General features: G+C 44.3%; 1 protein-coding gene across 1 annotated transcript in view; it reads left to right on the top strand.

The window, feature by feature from the left end:
• LOC106596393 (dysbindin-A) overlaps positions 1-21,170 on the top strand; it is a 40,476-nt gene that overhangs the window by 14,511 nt on the left and 4,795 nt on the right. The window contains exon 7 of the mRNA XM_045696872.1: positions 619-641. Coding sequence (XP_045552828.1) covers positions 619-641 — 23 coding nt within the window. The remainder of the gene's footprint in view (positions 1-618; positions 642-21,170) is intronic.

Here is a 21,170-nt window from a genome sequence, read left to right as displayed (position 1 = left end):
CAACGTTCTGGCGCCTTCTGAGAGCCTATGGGAGCCTTAGAAAATGTCACGTTACAGCAGAGATCCTTTGTTTTGGATAGAGATGACAAAGAAGGCCAAGAAATGGTCAGACAGGGTACTTCCTGTACAGAATCTTCTCAGGTTTTGGCCTGCCATTTGAGTTCTGTTACACTCACAGACACCATTCAAACAGTTTCAGAAACTTTGGAGTGTTTTATATCCAAAGCTACTAATTATATGCATGTTCTAGTTTCTGGGCAGGAGTAATAATCAGATTAAATCGGGTACGTTTTTTTAATCCGGCCGTGAAAATTCTGCCCCCTATCCATAACAAGTTAATCTGAGGGTATAGACTAGAGAGGAGCTGAACTCTGCTGTATCTGAATGAAGTTTTAGAATGAGCATCATGTAATTATGGACTCACTGTAGCAGCACTTTGCAGTTGTTGTTAAATGAAAAGCATGTTACAATTGAAATGTCTTACTGTTATTTCTGGTCCTACAGTTTGTCTTCATAGATAGTCAAGGAACAAGCTGTAAAGACTCTGAACTGGCACAGAGCGTGAGTGACAATAGTGAAAAGACTGCTTCTAACAGTTGTTCCTCTTTTCCTTCACAGGAAAGAGCTGGAGTCTCTCAAAGGTAAGAACCCCTCTAAACAGAACGGTATTCTGTACAGTCAGTAAGGTCCCCCTCTAAACAGAACGGTATTCTGTACAGTCAGTAAGGTCCCCTCTAAACATAACAGTATTCTGTACAGTCAGTAAGATCCCCCTCTAAACAGAACAGTATTCTGTACAGTCAGTAAGGTCCCCTCTAAACAGAACGGTATTCTGTACAGTCAGTAAGAACCCCTCTAAACAGAACGGTATTCTGTACAGTCAGTAAGATCCCCCTCTAAACAGAACGGTATTCTGTACAGTCAGTAAGGTCCCCCTCTAAACATAACAGTATTCTGTACAGTCAGTAAGAACCCCCTCTAAACAGAACGGTATTCTGTACAGTCAGTAAGGTCCCCTCTAAACAGAACGGTATTCTGTACAGTCAGTAAGAACCCCTCTAAACAGAACAGTATTCTGTACAGTCAGTAAGGTCCCCTCTAAACAGAACAGTATTCTGTACAGTCAGTAAGATCCCCCTCTAAACAGAACGGTATTCTGTACAGTCAGTAAGATCCCCCTCTAAACAGAACAGTATTCTGTACAGTCAGTAAGAACCCCTCTAAACAGAACGGTATTCTGTACAGTCAGTAAGATCCCCCTCTAAACAGAACGGTATTCTGTACAGTCAGTAAGGTCCCCTCTAAACAGAACGGTATTCTGTACAGTCAGTAAGAACCCCTCTAAACAGAACAGTATTCTGTACAGTCAGTAAGATCCCCTCTAAACAGAACAGTATTCTGTACAGTCAGTAAGGTCCCCTCTAAACAGAACAGTATTCTGTACAGTCAGTAAGGTCCCCTCTAAACAGAACGGTATTCTGTACAGTCAGTAAGGTCCCCTCTAAACATAACGGTATTCTGTACGGTCAGTAAGGTCCCCTCTAAACAGAACAGTATTCTGTACAGTCAGTAAGATCCCCCTCTAAACAGAACAGTATTCTGTACAGTCAGTAAGATCCCCCTCTAAACAGAACAGTATTCTGTACAGTCAGTAAGATCCCCTCTAAACAGAACGGTATTCTGTACAGTCAGTAAGGTCCCCCTCTAAACAGAAGGATGTACAGAAGTCCCCTCTAAACAGAACGGTATTCTGTACAGTCAGTAAGGTCCCCCTCTAAACAGAACAGTATTCTGTACAGTCAGTAAGGTCCCCCTCTAAACAGAACAGTATTCTGTACGGTCAGTAAGGTCCCCTCTAAACAGAACGGTATTCTGTACGGTCCCCTCTAAACAGAACGGTATTCTGTACAGTCAGTAAGGTCCCCTCTAAACAGAACAGTATTCTGTACAGTCAGTAAGATCCCCTCTAAACAGAACAGTATTCTGTACAGTCAGTAAGGTCCCCTCTAAACAGAACAGTATTCTGTACAGTCAGTAAGGTCCCCCTCTAAACAGAACGGTATTCTGTACAGTCAGTAAGGTCCCCTCTAAACAGAACAGTATTCTGTACAGTCAGTAAGATCCCCCTCTAAACAGAACGGTATTCTGTACAGTCAGTAAGGTCCCCTCTAAACAGAACAGTATTCTGTACAGTCAGTAAGGTCCCCTCTAAACAGAACAGTATTCTGTACGGTCAGTAAGGTCCCCTCTAAACAGAACAGTATTCTGTACAGTCAGTAAGATCCCCTCTAAACAGAACAGTATTCTGTACAGTCAGTAAGGTCCCCTCTAAACAGAACAGTATTCTGTACAGTCAGTAAGGTCCCCTCTAAACAGAACAGTATTCTGTACAGTCAGTAAGGTCCCCTCTAAACAGAACAGTATTCTGTACAGTCAGTAAGGTCCCCTCTAAACAGAACAGTATTCTGTACGGTCAGTAAGATCCCCTCTAAACAGAACAGTATTCTGTACAGTCAGTAAGGTCCCCTCTAAACAGAACGGTATTCTGTACAGTCAGTAAGATCCCCCTCTAAACAGAACGGTATTCTGTACAGTCAGTAAGGTCCCCTCTAAACAGAACGGTATTCTGTACAGTCAGTAAGAACCCCTCTAAACAGAACAGTATTCTGTACAGTCAGTAAGATCCCCTCTAAACAGAACAGTATTCTGTACAGTCAGTAAGGTCCCCTCTAAACAGAACAGTATTCTGTACAGTCAGTAAGGTCCCCTCTAAACAGAACGGTATTCTGTACAGTCAGTAAGGTCCCCTCTAAACATAACGGTATTCTGTACGGTCAGTAAGGTCCCCTCTAAACAGAACAGTATTCTGTACAGTCAGTAAGATCCCCCTCTAAACAGAACAGTATTCTGTACAGTCAGTAAGATCCCCCTCTAAACAGAACGGTATTCTGTACAGTCAGTAAGGTCCCCTCTAAACAGAACGGTATTCTGTACAGTCAGTAAGGTCCCCCTCTAAACAGAACGGTATTCTGTACAGTCAGTAAGGTCCCCCTCTAAACAGAACAGTATTCTGTACAGTCAGTAAGATCCCCCTCTAAACAGAACGGTATTCTGTACAGTCAGTAAGGTCCCCCTCTAAACAGAACAGTATTCTGTACAGTCAGTAAGGTCCCCCTCTAAACAGAACAGTATTCTGTACGGTCAGTAAGGTCCCCTCTAAACAGAACGGTATTCTGTACAGTCAGTAAGGTCCCCCTCTAAACAGAACAGTATTCTGTACAGTCAGTAAGGTCCCCCTCTAAACAGAACAGTATTCTGTACGGTCAGTAAGGTCCCCTCTAAACAGAACGGTATTCTGTACAGGTCCCCTCTAAACAGAACGGTATTCTGTACAGTCAGTAAGGTCCCCTCTAAACAGAACAGTATTCTGTACAGTCAGTAAGGTCCCCTCTAAACAGAACGGTATTCTGTACAGTCAGTAAGGTCCCCTCTAAACAGAACGGTATTCTGTACAGTCAGTAAGGTCCCCCTCTAAACAGAACGGTATTCTGTACAGTCAGTAAGGTCCCCTCTAAACAGAACAGTATTCTGTACAGTCAGTAAGGTCCCCCTCTAAACAGAACGGTATTCTGTACAGTCAGTAAGGTCCCCTCTAAACAGAACGGTATTCTGTACAGTCAGTAAGGTCCCCTCTAAACAGAACAGTATTCTGTACGGTCAGTAAGGTCCCCTCTAAACAGAACAGTATTCTGTACGGTCAGTAAGATCCCCTCTAAACAGAACAGTATTCTGTACGGTCAGTAAGATCCCCTCTAAACAGAACAGTATTCTGTACAGTCAGTAAGGTCCCCTCTAAACAGAACAGTATTCTGTACAGTCAGTAAGGTCCCCTCTAAACAGAACAGTATTCTGTACGGTCAGTAAGATCCCCTCTAAACAGAACGGTATTCTGTACAGTCAGTAAGATCCCCCTCTAAACATAACAGTATTCTGTACAGTCAGTAAGGTCCCCTCTAAACAGAACGGTATTCTGTACAGTCAGTAAGATCCCCCTCTAAACATAACAGTATTCTGTACAGTCAGTAAGAACCCCTCTAAACAGAACGGTATTGTCAGTAAGATGTCCTGTAAACATGCAGCCTATAAAATCATAGCTGCAGCCTATATTGTAAATGCTATAGTAGGATTTTGTGAAAAGCCTGTTTTCTTTTTATGATAATTTCAGTTTCACATCGTCTCCAGGATATCTTCATGATGTCTTGAGGCTTGGGAAATGAACATGGCAGTAGCCGTATCTGTCGTTTCAGCTTTCACTCAGAGTTTTTCCCCACATCTGATGTGTAATTGGTCTCCTAGACCCCAGTTAACATCAAACAGCATGTTGGGTTGTTCCAGTCATTATTTCCAAGCTAGACACGAATTCACCTCGGAGGGCGTCTTTGAGAGAGCAGATAGAATCCCTTTGGCACAAGCTGCGTCACATTAACCTCTACGTCATAATGAACCTCTCAGCACATCTATCCTGGTCCTGGAAGGAGTCTTCATGCTACAGAGCAACATTACTTCACCTCCCTTTTTACTTCCTACCGGATCATAATATGATGGATCTCCACTAAAAGGGCCTGTCACTCTCGCTAAATGGGATGCAGGTCAATTCAAGACAGAACTCCCAGTTTGTAGCGGTTTTGTGTGTGTGACAGGCGTTGTGAATCAGACGTCCTCTGGCAGACAGACCTGAAAGAGAACATCATCATGACTGTGGTTTTGTGTGTGTGACAGGCGTTGTGAATCAGACGTCCTCTGGCAGACAGACCTGAAAGAGAACATCATCATGACTGTGGTTTTGCTCAACATCTCAACGTAATTGATGTGCTCGCTCATTAGTTTAATGACATCATAACGTGAACCCCCCAGGGAATAAAACGTTTCACAGCTTTATACACAGTATCTTCACAGAATAGCTAGTTGTGACGTCATGGAAGAGAACATGATGAGATTCCCTTGTTGGCGGCAGATTACGGGCTCCCAGGTGCATCCCAAAGGGCACCCTGTTCTCTATATAGTGCACTGCTTTTGACCAGAGGTCCTGGTCGTTCACTAAATAGGGAATAGTGTCATTTGGGACGCAGACACAGTGAGAGTCAGGGAGGGGAGGAGAGATGGATCAACCTGACTGAAGCTCTGCCTGACAGTGATGTGTCCAGAAAAGAGTTTGATGCTAGAAGCTTCATGCTGTCCAGTGTCTATAATGAATCATTCATGAGCCATTCAATAACCACTTTAGTGTGTGTGTGTGTGTGTGTGTGTGTGTGTGTGTGTGTGTGTGTGGTACCAGAAAAGAGAATAGCGATTTGGATGTTGCTATGCAGAGTTGCATTCTCAGGATATGAATAATGGAAGGTGGTTAATGAGTGTATCTGTTGTGGTCTTTTAAACAGGTAGGCTGTTCTCTGTAAAATATTATTGTCCATGGATATTCTCATCTGGAAATGTTACATGGTAGAATAAATATCATTTTTGTATAGTTAATATTCATATGTGGCTTTTATTATTTATATTTGTGGCTTTTATTTCGTATTAACATATACATTAAACTGAATGGGCCAGAATAGCAGTAAGACACAAGATTTTAGCTTTGTGGGGTACATTTCCTTGAAATTCTCCTCGCCTCAATATGCATGACATTAATTTCCTGTTGTAGCCAGGATGGGAACTGCTTAGAACACCCCACCACCTTGCTATTTTTAGTTGGAGTGATCTAGCACATTAGATACACCACAGAGATAATGTTACAGTAAGGAAATAAAGAAAGGAATTAGATAGTAGTTTGTCTCCTTCAGCATGCAAGGTAAACAACACGTCTTTTGTAATACATGTTGAGGCATAAATTGCGGATCTTTTCAGAGATTTACCCAATACCCTATATAGTGCACTATTTCTGGCCTGGGCCCTGGTCAATAGGGTGCCATTTTGGGATGCTACCTTGAAGCAGTGTGGTCTTGTTCAGTACTGCAGGAGCAGAGCCTTTCTAGTAGAAAGAGAGAGCTGCTGAGCTAATGTGAGGAATTCAAACTAAAGGCTTGTGTCTTAACCACAGACGGAACGGGCGTGGCCGTGTCTTAACCACAGACGGAACGGGCGTGACCGTGTCTTAACCACAGACGGAACGGGCGTGACCGTGTCTTAATCACAGACGGAACGGGCGTGGCCGTGTCTTAACCACAGACGGAACGGGCGTGACCGTGTCTTAACCACAGACGGAACGGGCGTGGCCGTGTCTTAACCACAGACGGAACGGGCGTGGCCGTGTCTTAACCACAGACGGAACGGGCGTGGCCGTGTCTTAACCACAGACGGAACGGGCGTGGCCGTGTCTTAACCACAGACGGAACGGGCGTGGCCGTGTCTTAACCACAGACGGAACGGGCGTGACCGTGTCTTAACCACAGACGGAACGGGCGTGACCGTGTCTTAACCACAGACGGAACGGGCGTGACCGTGTCTTAACCACAGACGGAACGGGCGTGACCGTGTCTTAACCACAGACGGAACGGGTGTGAGAGACTGTTCTGAGCTCAGTCACAGAATCTATTTCGTTGTCAGGGATCTTAACCAAAGACATGGAAGTATTGTGGTTCCTTTTTATAGAAACTCATCTAGCTAGGTGCTTTTCTAATGCAGTAGGTGTGTCAATCCCTCCTCCACAGTAGTCTCTGTAGAGATCAATCTCAATCAATATCTCTTAAGAGCTTCTCTTCAGCAAAACACCATTTTAACTCAACTTGGAAGAGCACTGTACGTTAAATGTATATTTTCTATAACAAATGCCTAAGATAAGGTTAATTACATGATCATTTGTGGTACAGGAGCTCAGTGGTTCCCAAACCTTTTCACACAGGGTCCCCCTGCCATCATTGGAGAACGTGACTCGTCTATTTCTATGGGCATAACCACTGGCCATGATACATTGTTCACACGCCTCTTGTTGTCGGAGAGAACATTTTGCAGTTTTAAAGCAAATTTCGTGCAATTCTACACACTTTGCCATGTGTTCATATGTTATCTGAGTGACTGGAACATTATAACAAAATCAAAGGGCTAAAAAACCTAGCTAAAACAACTTTAGCTGACATGGGCTAGTTGACCTGGACATTTCTGAACCTGGAGGTTATAAATAGCTCTCTAAGGCAGTGGTCTAAGGATGATCAAAGGAAATTGGATGCACCTGAGCTCAATTTGGAGTGTCATAGCAAAGAGGTGTGAATGAGATATTTCTGTATTTCATTTTCAATAAATTTGGAAAAATCTCTCAACATGTTTTCACTTTGTCATTATGGGGTATAGATGGGTGAGGGGAAAAACATCTATTTAATCCGTTTTGAATTCAGGCTGTAACACAACAAAATGTGGCATGTCAAGGGGTGTGAATACTTTCTGAAGGCACTGTGGCCTACCACTTCATGGCTGAGCCGTTGTTGCTCCTAGATATTTTCACTTCACAATAACAGCACTTAAAGTTGACTGGGGGAGGTCTAGCAGGGTAGACATTTGATGAACTGGGGGGGGGCAACAACAGGGGGGGCGACAACAAGGTAATTGGCAGGTTGTTTAGTGCACTACTTCCAAAAGCAGTGCACTATGTAGGGAAGAGGGTGGCATTTATGATACAGCCTAGGTTTCCCACTATCTGTCTTTATTATTAGAAGCCACTCCCCCTCTTGTGAGTAGTGAGTGGTACACTCCCAGGCAGCCCTCCACCTCTTGTGAGTAGTGAGTGGTACACTCCCAGGCAGCCCTCCCCCTCTTGTGAGTAGTGAGTGGTACACTCCCAGGCAGCCCTCCCCCTCTTGTGAGTAGTGAGTGGTACACTCCCAGGCAGCCCTCCCCCTCTTGTGAGTAGTGAGTGGTACACTCCCAGGCAGCCCTCCCCCTCTTGTGAGTAGTGAGTGGTACACTCCCAGGCAGCCCTCCCCCTCTTGTGAGGAGTGAGTGGTACACTCCCAGGCAGCCCTCCCCCTCTTGTGAGGAGTGGGTGGTACACTCCCAGGCAGCCCCTCCCTCCTCTACCCTCACCACTACAGCAGTGTCTCCTCAGCCTGGCAGTACTGCACATGCTCCCCTCACAGCATCGCGGTGTGTGTGTTTGGCAGCACAGAAGCATTATCCGTCCGAGCGAGGTAGTGTGTAACCACTCTGTCGATGCAGAATGGGGGTTAGCTGTAGTGGTGGGGGTGTAGCATAGCTGAGCGTCTGGTCTCGCTCTCCGCTCAGGGGTCTGGCCTGGGTCGTCACAATCACCAGGACACCGGTCATGTCCTCTCCAGGGAACAGCTCCAGGAACTCCTGTAGGTTACGATGCTTTTCTCCTCTCTCTGTCTCTCTCTGTCTCTCTCTGTCTCTCTCTGTCTCTCTCTGTCTCTCTCTGTCTCTCTCTGTCTCTCTCTCTGCTCTCTCTGCTCTCTCTCTGTCTCTCTCTCTGTCTCTCTCTCTGTCTGTCTCTCTGTCTCTCTCTCTGTCTCTCTCTCTGTCTCTCTCTCTGTCTCTCTCTCTGTCTCTCTCTCTGTCTCTCTCTCTGTCTCTCTCTCTGTCTCTCTCTCTGTCTCTCTCTCTCTCTCTCTGTCTCTCTCTCTCTCTCTCTCTCTCTCTCTCTCTGTCTCTGTCTCTGTCTCTCTCTGTCTCCTCTCTGTCTCTCTCTCTGTCTCTCTCTGTCTGTCTCTCTCTCTGTCTCTCTCTCTGTCTCTCTCTCTGTCTCTCTCTCTGTCTCTCTCTGTCTCTCTCTCTCTCTCTCTCTCTGTCTCTCTCTCTCTCTCTCTCTCTGTCTCTCTCTCTCGTTTTCTTCTCTCTGTTATGTCTGTATCTCTCCATTTTCCTCTATCTTTTTATGTCTCTCTCTCCATGTCCCTCTCTTCATGTCTCTCTCTCTCCCTCTGTCTGTGTATTAGTTATTCTCCTCATGTTTAAAGTGGAATGTCTATTTGGTGATGCTTTGATGTTGGTGATCTGTGTTACTGCCACGGTATTCTTTCAGTAGGACTTTACTTACTGCAGCCTGGGTTGTGTGTGACTCAGTCATATGATGAACCCATGCTGTTACGCTCTGCTCCTTATTGCCCCAACAGTTTGTCTGTTGTCAGGAAACAGAAAAGGTCAGGATGGATCTAAGTGTTAGTGACGTAGGTAACAGGAGCAATTCTACCAGTCAATAACTCCTCTATAAATGCAGTGATTACCAGTTACTTGACTATTAAATAGTCCCTTAATATACATCACTGGTCAGGAATGTGCAGCAACGTTCTTACATAACATGTAGAGCTGATATGCCACATTAGAATCTAATTAGAATGCCCCCACGCAGGCATAGACGGTCCGGGGTATCTGCTCTGGTGCTCACTGGACTGTGAACGGTGTGTTCCACTGCTCCGGGCGACTTGTCGTGTTGCTATGGGTGATTTTCAGGCAGAGATGGGACACCTGTCTGAAATGTGGGTCTTTTTGTTGTTGTTTTACTACTTAAATCAGTCTTGGCAGCGGGAGCCGGGTGAGGAGGGTAATTCGCTCGCTATGGGTAGAAATGCAGCACTGGAGAAGTAATAGCAGGAAAATGGCTTAAAGTGTCAGTCTATTCACTCCTTACTTTTACGCTCCCTTCAGAGGGTATTGATTTCTCTACCTCTTAACCATTATAGTAAAGAGGCAGTGATTTAGAGTAAGACCAGCAGTAGGGTTGCGTCCCAAATGGTACCCTATTCCCTATATAGCGCACTACTTTTGATCAGGTCTCTGGTAGAAAGTAGTGCACTATAGAGGGTAACATTTGGGATGCACGCTATGGCTGCTATTGCGGAGATCAATGGCTTGCTGAGGTAAGCAGTGCTGTCTGAAACCGCTATGATTGGATTAGCTGTGAGTACCTGACGGGAGGTGGGACGGGAGGTGAGACGGGAGGTGAGACGGAACGGGAGAAAGGTCCATGATGTAAAAATGGTTTATTGGCTAATTAGAGGAGAGCATTGTTCCAAACACTCGTCTGTCATTCTACTGTCATATCTGAAGAGCAGGCTGCCCACACCTGACCAGCTGTGTGTGTGTGTGTGTGTGTGTGTGTGTGTGTGTGTGTGTGTGTGTGTGTGTGTGTGTGTGTGTGTGTGTGTGTGTGTGTGTGTGTGTGTGTGTGTGTGTGTGTGTGTGTGTGTGTGTGTGTGTGTGTGTGTGTGTGTTTTATTTTATTTTTTTATTTTTTTTATTTAACCAGGTAGGCTAGTTGAGAAGAAGTTCTCATTTACCACTGCGACCTGGCCAAGATAAAGCAAAGCAGTGCAGTGTGTGTGCCAGTGTAGCCTGACTTGGCAGCCCACAGTAGCCTGACTTGGCAGCCCACAGTCGCCTGACTTGGCAGCCCACAGTCGCCTGACTTGGCAGCCCACAGTCGCCTGACTTGGCAGCCCACAGTCGCCTGACTTGGCAGCCCACAGTCGCCTGACTTGGCAGCCCACAGTCGCCTGACTTGGCAGCCCACAGTCGCCTGACTTGGCAGCCCACAGGGTGTAGATGAGATGAGTAGTATACAGCAACCTAACATGAGAGCTGAGGCTGGGGCCAGTGCTCTGCCTCCCCCTCTCAGATCATAGCTAATATAATAGCTTTACGTCTATGGCTCAGACCCTTTAGAACAGTGGTCAAAACCGCAGTCAAAGTTATCATTAACCTAATAAAACCAGTTCAGTAGGAATGAGGTTTGTGCAATAGGCCTAATACATTAGCCAATATATGATGTGATATATGCAATGCCTGCCAATATTGTTCCTCTCAGACCATATTATATTTCGAAACTTAAGCTTTAATAACCGAATATATCAGTTGGTGTAGAACATGCTGAGCATAAATTAAAAATAATTGTATTTTATTGGACTGATGGTACATGCATCTGATGGTCATGGTGCTTTCAAGACAACTGGATACTCTGAAAAAACGAGGCCAAATAATGACGTCAGTGAACTTCAGGTCGGTAAGTCGGAGCTCTAGAAAGATGGCAGAGTTTTTTTCCCAGAGTTCCCAGTTGTTTTGAACGTACTGTCGTCGGAAGTCAGACATTTCCAAGTTCCCAGTTGTCTTGAACACGGCATTAGTCTCAGCGGAGGGAGGGAGGGAGGGAGAGAGCAGCAGAGGGTCCGCCTCTCACGGTCCCTGCTCTCTCTTTCATTACCTCTAGTATCAAACTTTGCTGGGGTCGTGGAAGCTGTAGGTAGGCACTGTGATTTGAACTATCTGATTGACCAGCGCAGTAGGCACCGTCGATTTAGCCACAGATCTCAGAGTCCACCGGGTTGGAGAAGTTTGTCTTTTCAGACAAATGAAATGGTTCATAATGTGAACACTTTGCCTACCTGGTGCATCAAGTGCACCGACCGCCAACAGCACAACACGAAGAAAACAAAAAGGAACGCAAGCCTTTATGCCTTTATCATTGGCTTTTCTACTGAAATGTTTGGTGATCCACTAGGAATGCCTTGAAGATGGCGATCGACAGGTTGGTGACCACTGCTTTATAATATATAGGAATGTAATGCACTGTAGGGCTCTTCACAAGTCTATCAGTTGATATGACTGAATTCACTAGGCTTTACAGAACGTCACCACTGGTAGCCCTCTGACATAGCCCTCTGACATAGCCCTCTGACATAGCCCTCTGACATAGCCCTCTGACATAGCCCTCTGAAACCCCCCTGACATAGCTTGGTATTAAATATCATAACATTTCTCTGAACATTTGATCTTGGTTCCTATTTATAGTGGTGACTCATGACTTGGAGAATGTTTAACAGTGGAATTAACAGCAGTAATATGTTTAACTGTGGAATTAGAGCAGTAATAGAATGTTTATAACTGTGGAATTAGAGCAGTAATAGAATGTTTAACTGTGGAATTAGGAGCAGTAATAGAATGTTTATAACTGTGGAATTAGAGCAGTAATAGAATGTTTATAACTGTGGAATTAGGAGCAGTAATAGAATGTTCATAACTGTGGAATTAGGAGCAGTAATAGAATGTTCATAACAGTGGAATTAGGAGCAGTAATAGAATGTTTATAACTGTGGAATTAGGAGCAGTAATAGAATGTTTATAACTGTGGAATTAGGAGCAGTAATAGAATGTTTATAACTGCGGAATTAGGAGCAGTAATAGAATGTTCATAACTGTGGAATTAGGAGCAGTAATAGAATGTTTATAACTGTGGAATTAGGAGCAGTAATAGAATGTTTATAACTGTGGAATTAGGAGCAGTAATAGAATGTTTATAACTGTGGAATTAGGAGCAGTAATAGAATGTTTATAACTGTGGAATTAGGAGCAGTAATAGAATGTTTATAACTGTGGAATTAGGAGCAGTAATAGAATGTTTATAACTGTGGAATTAGGAGCAGTAATAGAATGTTTATAACTGTGGAATTAGGAGCAGTAATAGAATGTTCATAACAGTGGAATTAAGAGCCGTCCTAGAAGGCCGTGAGCCTTCTCGATTTAGATAAAGAACCCCCATCTCTCCTCTAAGATTCATTCAACTCAATTAACAATTCTAATCTATGCGCCTCCTTCTATAACCTCTATGGGCGAGGTGGGACGTGACAGTCCCACTCTATTCAACAGCCAGTGGAACAGTGTGGCGCGAAATACAAAAACCTCAAATGCAATAATATCAATTTTTCAAACATACGACTATTTTACACCATTTTAAAGATAAGACTCTCGTTAATCTAACCACATTGTCCGATTTCAAAAAGGCTTTACAGCGAAAGCAAAACATTAGATTATGTTGGGAGAGTACATAGACCAAAATAATCATACAGCCATTTTCCAAGCAAGCATATATGTCACAAAAACCCAGAACGCAGCTAAATGAAGCACTAACCTTTGATGATCTTCATCAGATGACACTCCTAGGACATTATGTTATACAATACATGTATGTTTTGTTCAATCAAGTTCATATTTATATCCAAAAACAGCTTTTTACATTGGCGTGTGATGTTCAGAACATGCATTCCCACTAAAAACTTTGGTGAATTTACTAAATTACTCATCATAAACGTTGACAAAATACATAATTATTTTAAGTATTATAGATACAGAACACCTTTATGCAATCGCTATGTCAAATTTTAAAATTGCTTTTCGGCGAAAGCACATTTTTCAATATTCTGAGTACATAGCTAAGCCATCACGGCTAGCTATTTTGACACCCGCCAAGTTTGGGCACACTAAACTCAGAATTAGTATTAGAGATATTGTATTACCTTTGCTGATCTTTGTCAGAATGCACTCCCAGGACTGCTACTTCCACAATAAATGTTGTTTTTGTTCCAAATAATCCATAGTTATGTCCAAATACCTTCGTTTTGTTTGTGCGTTCAGGTCACTATCCAAAGGGTAACGCGCGAGCGCATTTCGAGACAAAAAATTCAAAATGTTCCATTACCGTACTTAGAAGCATGTCAAATGCTGTTTAAAATCAATTTTTATGGTATTTTTCTCATAAAATAGCGATAATATTCCAACCGGACAATAGTGTATTCATTCAAAGAGGAAAAGAAAAAACAGCGTGCTCGTGTGAATGCGCATATCCAATCTCTTTGTCACCAGGCAGACCACTGAGAAGCTGAGCTACTATAGTCTGCCCAGAGACAGAAGACGCCTCAATCCGCTTTCTGAAGGCTTTAGAGAGCCAATGGAAGCCTTAGAAAGTGCAACGTAACTGCACGGATACTGTAGTTTCGATAGAGAATCAAAAGAAGAACTACAAATTATCAGACAGGCCACTTCCTGCTTGGAATTTTCTCAGATTTTTGCCAGTCATAGGAGTTCTGTTATACTCACAGACACCATTCAAACAGTTTTAGAAACTTCAGAGTGTTTTCTATCCAAATCTACTAATAATATGCATATTCTCGTTTCTGGGCAAGAGTAGTAACCAGTTTAAATTGGGTACGTTTTTTTTTATCCGGCCGTGAAAATACTGCCCCCTATCCCAAACAGGTTAACCTCTTGGGGCTAGGTGGGACGCTAGAGTGCCACCCGTGGTGCACTCCATCAACAGCAGGTGCATTTCAAGAGCGGCAAATTTGAATCCAAATAAATGTCAAAATTCAAATTTTTCAAAAATACAACTATGTTACACCATTTGAAAGATAAACATCTCCTTAATCTAACCACGTTTTACGATTTCAAAAAGGTTTTACGGCGAAAGCATAAATTTAGAGTATGTTAGGACAGTACATTTACAAGAGTTGTGTGTAATGTTTTGTCAAGTCAAAGACAGGGTCACCAAAACCATAAAACCAGCTAAAATGATACACTAACCTTTTACAATCTCCATCAGATGACACTCCTAGGACATTATGTTAGACAATGCATGCATTTTTAGTTCTATCAAGTTGATATTTATATCCAAAAACAGCGTTTTACTATGGCATTTATGTTGAGGAAATCGTTTCCCTCCAATAACCGGCAGTCAAGTCAAGCGTCACAAATTAAATAATTAAAATTAGAAAACATTGGTAAAATATTATATTGTCATTTAAAGAATTATAGATTTACATCTTTTGAACGCAATCAACTTGCCAGATTTAAAAATAACCTTACTGGGAAATCACACTTTGCAATAATCTGAGCACTGTGCCCAGAAAAATACGCGTTGCGATACAGACTAGACGTCATGTTGGGGAGATCTAAAATCGAAAATACTATGTAAATAATCCATTACCTTTGATTCTCTTCATCAGATGTCACTTCCAGGTATCACAGGTCCATAACGAATGTAGTTTTGTTCAAAAAAGCTCATCATTTATGTCCAAAAATCTCCGTCTCGTTAGCACATGATGTAAGCCAGCCGGACTTCTCGTCATGAACGAGGGGAAAAAATATATTTCCGTTCGTTCAAACATGTCAAACGTTGTATAGCATAAATCATTAGGGCCTTTTTAACCAGAACATGAATAATATTCAAGGTGGACGAATGCATAGTCTTTTATAACGTATTGGAACGAGGGTACCCAACATGAAGTAGCGCGCCAGGTGTCTAATGGGACATCACCGTTCCATGGCTCTTGTTCGGTCAGATCTCCCTCCAGAAGACTCAAAACACTTTGTAAAGGCTGGTGACATCTAGTGGAAGCAATAGGAAGTGCCAAAATATTCCTAAACCCCTGTGTTTTTCAATGGGATAGGTTTAAAGTCAATACAACACATCAGGTATCCACTTCCTGTCAGAAAATGTCTCAGGGTTTTGCCTGCCAAATGAGTTCTGTTATACTCACAGACACCATTCAAACAGTTTTGGAAACTTTAGAGTGTTTTCTATCCATATATAATAAGTATATGCATATTCTAGTTACTGGGTAGGATTAGTAACCAGATTAAATCGGGTACATTTTTTTTATCCAGACGTGCAAATGCTGCCCCCTAGACCCAACAGGTTAAGGAGATTATTTGACATGGTGGGGAAGTAAGATGTTGGGTGTTACTTTCACTAAGAGGAACCTCGATATACTTCTCCTTCCCTGGGGGTCAATAGAGGTTGGAGGGCTCATCATAATACATTTATCCTGCTGGGGAGATTAGTATCCATCTCTCCTTCCCTGGGGGCCAATAGAGAGGTTGGAAGGCTCATCATAATAAATGTATCCTGCTGGGGAGATTAGTCTCCGTCTCTCCTTCCCTGGGGGCCAATAGAGAGGTTGGAGGGCTCATCATAATACATTTATCCTGCTGGGGGTATTTAGGCTCTGATCAAAAGTATTGCACTATAGGGAATCTCTTCCACTGTCTGATGTATATTTTGTCACCCCGAGCTCTCTCTCAAAGCTATTGACACCCCTTCTTGCTCCCAGAAGGCCATTGACATCCCTTCTCTCTCTCAGAAAGCCATTGGCATCCCTTCTCTCTCTCAGAAAGCCATTGACATCCCTTCTCTCTGTCAGAAAGCCATTGACATCCCTTCTCTCTCTCAGAAAGCCATTGGCATCCCTTCTCTCTGTCAGAAAGCCATTGGCATCCCTTCTCTCTCTCAGAAAGCCATTGACATCCCTTCTCTCTGTCAGAAAGCCATTGACATCCCTTCTCTCTCTCAGAAAGCCATTGGCATCCCTTCTCTCTGTCAGAAAGCCATTGGCATCCCTTCTCTCTGTCAGAAAGCCATTGACATCCCTTCTCTCTCTCAGAAAGCCATTGGCATCCCTTCTCTCTCTCAGAAAGCCATTGGCATCCCTTCTCTCTCTCAGAAAGCCATTGGCATCCCTTCTCTCTGTCAGAAAGCCATTGGCATCCCTTCTCTCTGTCAGAAAGCCATTGGCATCCCTTCTCTCTCTGTCAGAAAGCCATTGACATCCCTTCTCTCTGTCAGAAAGCCATTTGACTTCCGCTATGAGAAACAAGAGAACGTCACGGGTCACAGCTGCAGCTTGTGGGTCACATCTAAAAATACATTCCTCAGTTGTTGCAGCATGCACAAATAAATAAATAAATAAATGCAACTGGTTAACCATTTGTCAAGCAACATTTGCATAATGTTACCTATGGGAGGCCATCATGTTGCCTATGGGATGTTGCCTATGGGATGTTGCCTATGGGAGGCCATCATGTTACCTATGGGATGTTGCCTATGGGATGTTGCCTATGGGATGTTGCCTATGGGATGTTGCCTATGGGATGTTGCCTATGGGATGTTGCCTATGGGATGTTGCCTATGGGATGTTGCCTATGGGATGTTGCCTATGGGATGTTGCCTATGGGATGTTGCCTATGGGATGTTGCCTATGGGATGTTGCCTATGGGATGTTGCCTATGGGGAGGCCGTCATGTTGCCTACGGGGAGGCCGTCATGTTGCCTACGGGGAGGCCGTCATGTTGCCTACGGGGAGGCCGTCATGTTACCTACGGGGAGGCCGTCATGTTACCTACGGGGAGGCCGTCATGTTGCCTACGGGGAGGCCGTCATGTTGGCCTACGGGAGGCCGTCATGTTGCCTACGGGGAGGCCGTCATGTTGCCTACGGGGAGGCCGTCATGTTGCCTATGGGGGAGGCCGTCATGTTGCCTACGGGGAGGCCGTCATGTTACCTACGGGAGGCCGTCATGTTACCTAGGGGAGGCCGTCATGTTGCCTATGGGGAGGCCGTCATGTTGCCTATGGGGAGGCCGTCATGTTGCCTATGGGGAGGCCGTCATGTTGCCTACGGGGAGGCCGTCATGTTGCCTACGGGGAGGCCGTCATGTTGCCTACGGGGAGGCCGTCATGTTGCCTACGGGGAGGCCGTCATGTTGCCTACGGGGAGGCCGTCATGTTGCCTACGGGGAGGCCGTCATGTTGCCTACGGGGAGGCCGTCATGTTGCCTACGGGGAGGCCGTCATGTTGCCTACGGGGAGGCCGTCATGTTGCCTATGGGGAGGCCGTCATGTTGCCTATGGGGAGGCCGTCATGTTGCCTATGGGGAGGCCGTCATGTTGCCTATGGGGAGCCCGTCATGTTGCCTACGGGGAGGCCGTCATGTTGCCTATGGGGAGGCCGTCATGTTGCCTACGGGAGGCCGTCATGTTACCTATGGGGAGGCCGTCATGTTGCCTATGGGGGAGCCCGTCATGTTGCCTACGGGAGGCCGTCATGTTGCCTATGGGGAGGCCGTCATGTTGCCTACGGGGAGGCCGTCATGTTGCCTACGGGGAGGCCGTCATGTTACCTACGGGGAGGCCGTCATGTTACCTATGGGGAGGCCGTCATGTTGATGTTTTGTGGATGAAGAGTTGTGGTGTTGCAATATGTGATATAAGGAGAGTGGTATTTCTAGTGAATCAGAGGCTGGTTCTGTTGAGTTGCTGTTCACCATGTGGCAGATAGAATGCATGTCTCTGATCACAGGTAGCTTCCTAGATGGAAGCCTAGTCCCTAGAAATGGCACCCTAGTCCGTGTATTTCCTATGGGCCCTGGTCCAAAAGTAGTGCACTATAAAGGGAATAGGGAGCCGTTTGGGGGACAGACAGTTATTGTGGGGCCCTGCCTGGTGACAGCTGGCTGACTTCCTGCCCACCTGGGACTAGTAGATTTGACACATCCAGCCCACTGGAGTGACTGACTGACTGTGTTCAAATGCTTTGGTAGATTCTGACAACGAGAAATGACCTACCTGAAAATCCTGAGCCTCTAATTGGCACCTTGGCTGGCATTGTCATCTACAAGACCCTGCTAGGTAAAGTTCCCCCTTATCTCAGCTCACTGGTCACCATAGTAGCACGCGCTCCAGCAGGTATATCTCTCTGGTCACCCCCAAAGCCAATTCCTCCTTCGGCCGCCTCTCCTTCCAGTTCTCTGCTGCCAATGACTGGAACGAACTACAGAAATCTCTGAAACTGGAAACACTTATCTCCCTCACTAGCTTTAAGCACCAGCTGTCAGAGCAGCTCACAGATTACTGCACCTGTACATAGCCCATCTATAATTTAGCCCAAACAACTACCTCTTCCCCTACTATATTTATTTATTTTGCTCCTTTGCACCCCATTATTTCTATTTCTACTTTGCACTTTCTTCAACTACAAATCTACCATTCCAGTGTTTTACTTGCTATATTGTATTTACTTTGCCACATGGCCTTTTTTGCCTTTACCTCCCTTATCTCACCTCATTTGCTCACATTGTATATAGACTTATTTTTCTACTATATTATTGATTGTATATTTGTTTTACTCCATGTGTAACTCTGTGCTGTTGTATGTGTCAAACTGCTTGCTTTATCTTGGCCAGGTCGCAATTGTAAATGAGAACTTGTTCTCAACTTGCCTACCTGGTTAAATAAAGGTGAAATTTAAAAAAATTATACATTTCAAGGATTTGTGAGAATCCAATGATTCAGGGTTGAAATTCTTATTTTCAACGAGGCAGCATTTCTGGGATGAACTTTGTCAGAAAATAAAGAAACTACTTAGTTCCTGAATCTGCTGTTACTTGACTCCACATGGATGTCAGTTCTTGTAAAGGCAGCTAATGATGAGTAGAGCTTGATCTAGGACAAAAGATTCACTGCAACAATATGCGTCTTTTAAAGGATGTAGCACCTCTAGCCGTAACACAGACACTCCTATGGTGCCATAAAAGTAACACAGCCACTTCCTGCTGTTCTGAGAAGTTGGTAGGTGCTTCCTGTCTTTAAGACCGAGAGAGACACATGGCTCACAGTGGGGACTAGTGCTAACTGGGACGATAGTCACGATACATGTCTGGCTTCACATAACACAACAGTCCTGTTGTTTTCTCATCTGGAGGACACACCCCTGGGCAGGCAAGTAAATAATTAGCCTACAATGTGGGTGATATCAATTTTACATTTGAGTCATTTAGCAGGTGCTCTTATCCAGAGCGATTTTCATCTTAAGGTAACTCGGTGAGACAACCATGTATCTCAGTCACAGTAAGTCTGTATGTAGCCTCGCTACTTTTATAGCCTTGCTACTGTATATAGCCTGTCTTTTTACTGTTGTTTTATTTCTTTACCTAACTATTGTTCACCTAATACCTTTTTTGCACTATTGGTTAGAGCCTGTAAGTAAGCATTTCACCTGTTGTATTCGGAGCACGTGACAAATAAACTTTGATTTGATTTAAAACCGTTCCTCAATAAAGCAGCTGTCAGCAAAGTCAGTGCTTGTAAGAAAATACAAATGTGACTGTAAAGTTAAGGGTGTTAGTTCCTCTGCTGTTGTTACTATCCTGTAGTATTGTAGTGGTATCTTGTTAGTATCCTGGTACTGTTGTATTTTAGCAGTATCTTGTTTGTGTACTGTAGTGGTATCTTGTTGGTATCCTGTAGTACTGTAGCGGTATCTTGTTGGTATCCTGTAGCGGTATCTTGTTGGTATCCTGTAGTACTGTAGCGGTATCTTGTTGGTATCCTGTAGTACTGTAGCGGTATCTTGTTGGTATCCTGTAGCGGTATCTTGTTGGTATCCTGTAGTACTGTAGCGGTATCTTGTTGGTATCCTGTAGCGGTATCTTGTTGGTATCCTGTAGTACTGTAGCGGTATCTTGTTGGTATCCTGTAGTACTGTAGCGGTATCTTGTTAGTATCCTGTAGTACTGTAGCGGTATCTTGTTGGTATCCTGTAGTACTGTAGCGGTATCTTGTTGGTATCCTGTAGCTGTAGCGGTATCTTGTTGGTATCCTGTAGTACTGTAGCGGTATCTTGTTGGTATCCTGAGGTATCTTGTTGGTATCCTGTAGTACTGTAGCGGTATCTTGTTGGTATCCTGTAGCGGTATCTTGTTGGTATCCTGTAGTACTGTAGCGGTATCTTGTTGGTATCCTGTAGTACTGTAGCGGTATCTTGTTGGTATCCTGTAGTACTGTAGCGGTATCTTGTTAGTATCCTGTAGTACTGTAGCGGTATCTTGTTGGTATCCTGTAGTACTGTAGCGGTATCTTGTTGGTATCCTGTAGTACTGTAGCGGTATCTTGTTGGTATCCTGTAGTACTGTAGCGGTATCTTGTTGGTATCCTGTAGACTGTAGCGGTATCTTGTTGGTATCCTGTAGTACTGTAGCGATTGTTGGTATCCTGTAGTACTGTAGCGGTACTTGTATCCTGTAGTACTGTAGCGGTATCTTGTTGGTATCCTGTAGTACTGTAGCGGTATCTTGTTGGTATCCTGTAGTACTGTAGCGGTATCTTGTTGGTATCCTGTAGTACTGTAGCGGTATCTTGTTGGTATCCTGTAGTACTGTAGCGGTATCTTGTTGGTATCCTGTAGTACTGTAGCGGTATCTTGTTGGTATCCTGTAGTACTGTAGCGGTATCTTGTTAGTATCCTGTAGTACTGTAGCGGTATCTTGTTAGTATCCTGTAGTACTGTAGCGGTATCTTGTTAGTATCCTGGTACTGTAGTATTTTAGCAGTATCTTGTTAGTATCCTGGTACTATCACAAGAAGGGTTGTTTGATCTGGATCACAAGAAAGGGTTGTTAGCTGAGATAAAGAGGTCACAGAATAGTCTCTCTGGCCAGACTCAGGGTGCTAGTCTCTGCACGCTCCACACAGAGGTGTCTGGCCAGACTCAGGGCTCTGTGAGGAGACGCTACAGTAAGGATGGTGTCTCTGGCCAGACTCAGGGCTCTGTGAGGAGACGCTAC

Source organism: Salmo salar, chromosome ssa02, assembly GCF_905237065.1.
Source record: "Salmo salar chromosome ssa02, Ssal_v3.1, whole genome shotgun sequence".
Lineage (NCBI taxonomy): Eukaryota > Metazoa > Chordata > Actinopteri > Salmoniformes > Salmonidae > Salmo > Salmo salar.
Note: the sequence above shows the minus strand (reverse complement) of the source record. Positions and strands in the feature narration are given on the sequence as shown.